The 5,798-nt window shown below is 39.4% G+C and overlaps 1 protein-coding gene across 1 annotated transcript in view; it reads left to right on the top strand.

Moving 5' to 3' along the window:
- The window catches only part of ADAMTS18 (ADAM metallopeptidase with thrombospondin type 1 motif, 18), a 189,017-nt gene that overhangs the window by 100,632 nt on the left and 82,587 nt on the right, over nucleotides 1–5,798 (top strand). Inside the window, exons 3-4 of the mRNA XM_011990123.1 lie at nucleotides 2,857–3,139; nucleotides 5,134–5,207. Of these exons, the coding sequence (XP_011845513.1) occupies nucleotides 2,857–3,139; nucleotides 5,134–5,207 (357 nt within the window). The remainder of the gene's footprint in view (nucleotides 1–2,856; nucleotides 3,140–5,133; nucleotides 5,208–5,798) is intronic.

A 5,798-nucleotide genomic window follows, 5' to 3' on the forward strand; every position in this document is an offset into this window, starting at 1 on the left:
CCGCCTTGGCCTCCCAAAGTGCTGGGGTTACAGTTGTGAGCCACTGCACCTGGGCACTTTCTTGATTTCTTTTTCAGATAGCTCACGGGTGGCATACAGAAATGCTACTGATTTTTTGTGTTTATTTTTGCATCCTACAACTCTACTGTATTCCTCTATTCTGATAGTTTTTTGATGGTTTCTTTAGGGTTTTCTGTTTATAAGATCATGTTATCTGAAAACAGGGACAATATGGCTTCCTGCTTTCTAAATTGAATGCCCTTTATTTCCTTCTCTTACCTTATTGCTCTACCCAGGACTTCCAGTACTATGTAGAATAGAAGCAGTGAAAGTGGGCATCTTTGTCTTGTCCTAGATCTTAGAGGAAAGGCTTTCTTTCAACTTTTCCCCATTCTGTAGGATGTTAGCTGGGAATCTGTCGTATATGGCCTTTATTGTGTTGAGATGCACTTTTTCTATACCTAATTTGTTGAGAGTTTTTTATCATGAAGAGAGATGTTAAATTTTATCAAATGCATTTTTTGCCTCTATTAAAACTATGTTTTTCAATGTTGATTCCATTAATGTGATACATCATGTTTGTTGATCAATGTATATTAAACTATTCTTGAAACTCTGAGATGAATTCCACTTGATCGTGGTGAATGATCTGTTTAATGTGCTGTTGAATTTGGTTTGCTAGTATTTTGTTGAGCATTTCCACATCTATTTTCAACAGGTGTATTGGCCTGTAGCTTTCTTTTTAGTTCTTGTCTGGTTTGGGTATCAGGGTGATGCGGGCCATGTAGAATGAGTTTGGAAAACTACCCCGTCTTCAATTTTTTTTGCAATAGTTTGCAAAGGATTGGTATTCTTCCTTAAATTTGGTAGAAATCAGCAGGGAAGCCATCACGCCCTGGGATTTTCTTTGATAGGAGACTTTTTATTACAGATTCAATTTCCTTAACTCATTATTGGTTTGTTCAGATTTTCTGTTTCTTCATGATTCAGTTTTGGTAGCTGTATTTGTCCAGGATTTCTCTATTCTTTCTAAGGTTTCAAATTCATTGGCATTAACCAACCTACATAAAAAATTTAGATCCCCAAAATAACCCAACTTAATATTGAATCTCAAGGAATTTGAAAAATAACAACAAACTAAACCCAAAGTTAACTAAAGGAAAGAAATAATAAAGATCCAAGCAGTAATAAATGAAATATAGACCGAAAAAAGAATGCAAAAGGTTCATGAAACAAAAAGTTGGTTTCTTGAAAAGATAAAATTGACAAACCTTTAGATTAGATGAAGAAAAAAAGAGAAGATTCAAATAAAATCAGAAATGAAAAAGGCAACATAACTGATACCACAGAAATACAAAGGATCTCATAAACATGTGAGGATATCAATAAAGCACAGACTTTGATCCAGCAGGTTTGGGGTGAGGCCCATGATTCTGAATCCCACAGGCTCCTGGGTGAGGCTGAAGCTACTGGTCTGCAGACTACACTTCCCCAGCAGGGTCTTGGGTATCAGGGATCTCTGATATCTAGAGAAGGTAACTCTGATATCTAGAGAAGATAGAGTACAGCATTTGCTGAAAGAAAGACAAGAGTGCATCATGGCTGCAAAATCAGATATGAAGATATACACTGTGCCATCAACTTGGAAAGCAAAATTGTCATTGAATGGGCTTCCCAGGGTCTCCCCTTTCTTCTTGATTTGGTAAATATATCTCTTCATTATAGCAGCATCACTCATCAGATTCTCTAGACTCCCACTTAGAGATCATCACTCATGCCTTCCTCTGCCATCCTTGCTAGTTTTTTTTTTTTTTTAATTGGTTTAGCAATTATGAATCAAGATGGGCTGGAAGTGGTGGCTCACACCTGTAATCTGAGCACTTTAGGAGGCTGAGGCAGGAGGATTGCTTGAAGCCAGGACTTTGAGACCAGCCTGGGCAGCATAGAGAGACCCCATTTCTGAGTGTAGTGGTGTGTACCTGTAGTCCTAGCTATTCAGGAGGCTGAGGCAGGAGAATTGCTTGAGCTCAGTAGGTCAAGGCTACAGTGAGCCACAATGGTGCTATTGCACTCCAACTTAAGGGACAGAATGAAACCTAATCTAAAAAAAAAAAAGAAAAAAGAAAAAAAAAAGAGAGAGAGAAAAGAAATCAAGTGTGAACCACTTCTTGAGAATGAGTAGAGGTGTTTTTATATTCATCACTCTATCCAGTGGTGAGCATGGCATCTGCCAGGTTATAAATGCAGATGTAGCAGGATGTCCATGGCTCAGCCCTTCAAGCACAAACATCAGGACTGACAGCCCAGTGGTTGTGAGCCCTGCCTCTGAAAGTAGAGAACTCTGGGTGCCTATGCTAGCTTTCCTACTTACTATCTTAGCTTCAGTTTTCTCCTTTGTAAATGGGGGTGATAATAATAGCAACTTGTCGGGCCAGGTGCGGTAGCTCATGCCGGTAGTCCCAGCACTTTGGGAGGCCAAGAGTTCAAAACCAGCCTGGGCCACATAGACCCCGTTTCTATAAGAAATATAAAAATTATCCGGCCATGGTGGCACGTGCCTGTAGTCTCAGTTACTCGGAAGGCTGAGCTGTAAGGATCACTTGAGCCTGGCAGGTCAAGGCTGCAGTGGGCCATGTTTGCACCACTGCTCTCCAGCCTAGGTTTTAAAGTGAGACCCTGTCTCAATAATAATAGCAACTTGTTATAATGATGCAGATAAAAATGAGGCAATATGTGTGAAGCTTTTAGCTCCTGTGCCCACATACAGGAATTAGTCAGGAAATAGCTGTTGAAAACCAACCCTTGGCACAGGGAGGCATGGAGTCATGACTATTTGCTTTGTGTTTGGCTTTTTAGTCAGGTTTAATAAGGACACGAAAAAATGAATTCCTCATCTCGCCGTTACCTCAGCTCCTGGCCCAGGAACACAACTACAGCTCCCCTGCGGGTCACCATCCTCATGTACTGTACAAAAGGACAGCAGAGGAGAAGGTCCAGCGGTACCGTGGCTACCCCAGCTCCGGCCGGAATTATCCTGGTTACTCCCCAAGTCACATTCCCCATGCATCTCAGAGTCAAGAGACACAGTATCACCATCGAAGGTTGCAAAAGCAGCATTTTTGTGGACGACGCAAGAAATGTATGTAAGGAAACTTTTTCTTGTTCTGTTCTTATGTGGGCCTCGACGGGTTTTCCTGAGAGCTGTTGGGTGTACAAGCTTTGCAAGTCAAAATGGGCTATCCTGAGCATCTGTCTTGGCGTAGGACCAGTAATGATCTCTCTCAGGCAAATGCTGAATGATCAATTAATCTAGGTTAAACTAGGAAATATTTAGATATGGTTTCTCTTTTACTCTTTTAGTATCTCCTACTTTCATGCCATAGATCCCAATCTTATCTTGATTTCTGTACTCCTAAGAAAAGTATCTAGATTTCCAATGACAAAAGAAATGAGAGGTAAATGTCTAGGTGTGATTGGATGTCTCTTTTGAGAGACTTCCAGAAACAAGAATATTAGCATGTGAGGGAGGTAGCTGTGAAACACAGGTATCCTTGAGCATGGTTTGTGACCTTGGTACAACCTTCAGCTGTTTCCAGACCAGCGATGTCCAATAGAAATGTAACACAAACCCTAAATACAATTTTACATTTTCTAATAGCCACAAGTTTTAAAAGTTTAAAAAAAGGGTAAATGAATTTTAATACCATTTTATTTAATGCAACATATACAAAATATTATCTCAACATGTAATCAGTATAACAAATGGTTAGTGAGAGATGTACATTATTTTTTCTTAATAAGTTTTGGAAATCCAGTGTTTATTTTAAACGTACAGCACTTAAACCTGTCAATTCAGATGATAAATTTTTACTGGAAATACTTAATCTTCATTTAACTTGCATAAAATTAAGGTCAAATAAGTAGATTTGCATACTCAAGTTGTTTGGGACATACTTAAAACATTTTCTTTTTTCTTGTTTTGCTTGTTTTTTGTTTTTTGTTTTTTGTTTTTTGTTTTTGAGACAGTTTCACTCTTTCGCCCAGGCTGGAGTGAAGTGGCGCAATCTCAGCTCACCGCAACCTCCATCCCCCAGGTTCAAGCAATTCTCCTGCCTCAGCCTCCCCACTAACTGGGATTATAGGCACATGCCACCATACCCAGCTAATTTTTGTGTTTTTAGTAGAGACAGGGTTTCCCCATGTTGGCTAGGCTGGTCTCAAACTCCTGACCTCAGGTGATCCACCCGCCTCAGCCTCCCGAAATGTTAGCATTACAGGCATGAGCCACTGAGCCTAGCCAAAAGACTTTCAATACCTGAATCAAGTATTGCTTTTTAAACTTTTAAATTCTTCTGTGGCTCAATAACTACACGTGGAAAGTGTGTACCAAGTTGTATAGCACAGCCGGAAAAAGGTTATTCTCATGGAGAAGAGGAACTGGTATCACTAAGATATTAATCAGGCGGAATAATGAAAGAGTTTCTACCATTTTAACTGGTTTTTGAGTTTTTGGTATTATTGAAATATCCTCATTAAGGGGCATGTATACAGTAATAATTTAACCTGTACTAATGATAGTAATAATGTTTATAGTGGTAAGACATGTTTGATATGAGACATCAAAGCAAATCTTTACAGCAACCTTATAAACAGGTGTCACCTGTTTTCATAGATAAGGAAACTGAGACTCAAGGTCACTGTGATCTTAAGTGGCCAACCTGAGTTTTTAAATTTAACTCTAAATAATTTGATCTTTGAATTTTACTCTGTAGAGAGCTAGTTTCACTGTTATGGCTGGACCGGTGTTATAGTACTAATAATATTTCCGTGCTAGTTAGTACACAGGTACTTCCCTGAAGTTTCCAGATGCCATTTTTCTTCCCAGGAATGCGTGTAGTTGTTGCTATCCATTAACTAAAAGCATCGTGTCTGGCCCAGCAGGCACTTCTAGGTCTCTGCTCAATGGCTATGGCCAGTATCCATTCTGTTAACTTGGTGTCCACACTTTACCAGTTCTGAAAAGTGTTTAATACAGTTTTTAATATCACCCCCGACTATGCTGTTTCCCCGATAACTAAGCCAATATCACATCAAAGAGTTCTTACTGACCACTTCTTATGTGCTATGTGAAAGTCTGTGTTGATGAAATGAGAGTTTCAGACATGACCAGTATTTTAGAGCTGTTTACATTTTATTTAGAAAATGATGTATAAAGTTTTAGAGCTGTTTACATTTTGTTTAGAAAATAATGTATGAAGTGGTATATTTAATGAATTCATAAATAATAAATTTAGAGCCAAAGGATTAACACTATTTCTGCAGTTTTTGAGTAGAAAAATGAGCATTTTCTACTTTCAAAGTTTCTCCCCACAAAATTGATTTTTGTTGATCTGTTCTACTAACTAGAATTAGAGCTTGTTGTAGTTGTTGTTGTTTGAGATGAAGTCTCACTCTGTCATCCAGAGACTGTATCTCAAAGGTAAATGCATAGGTGTGGTTGGGTGTTTCTTTTGAGGACATAAACGAGAGACTTCCTTATGGAATGCAGTGGCGTGATCTTGGCTCACTGAGACCTCTACCTCCTGGGTTCAAGTGATCCTCCTGCCTCAGCCTCCCAAGTAGCTAGGATTACATGCATGCACCACCATGCCTGGCTAATTTTTGTAATTTTAGTAAAGACAGGGTTTCACCATGTTGGCCAGGCTAGTCTCAAACTCCTGACCTCAAGTGATCCACCCATCTTTGCCTCTGAAATTGCTGGGATTATGGGCGTGAGCCACCACGCCTGGCTTAGAGCT

Source organism: Mandrillus leucophaeus, unplaced genomic scaffold (genome assembly GCF_000951045.1).
Source record: "Mandrillus leucophaeus isolate KB7577 unplaced genomic scaffold, Mleu.le_1.0 Scaffold37, whole genome shotgun sequence".
Taxonomy (NCBI): domain Eukaryota; kingdom Metazoa; phylum Chordata; class Mammalia; order Primates; family Cercopithecidae; genus Mandrillus; species Mandrillus leucophaeus.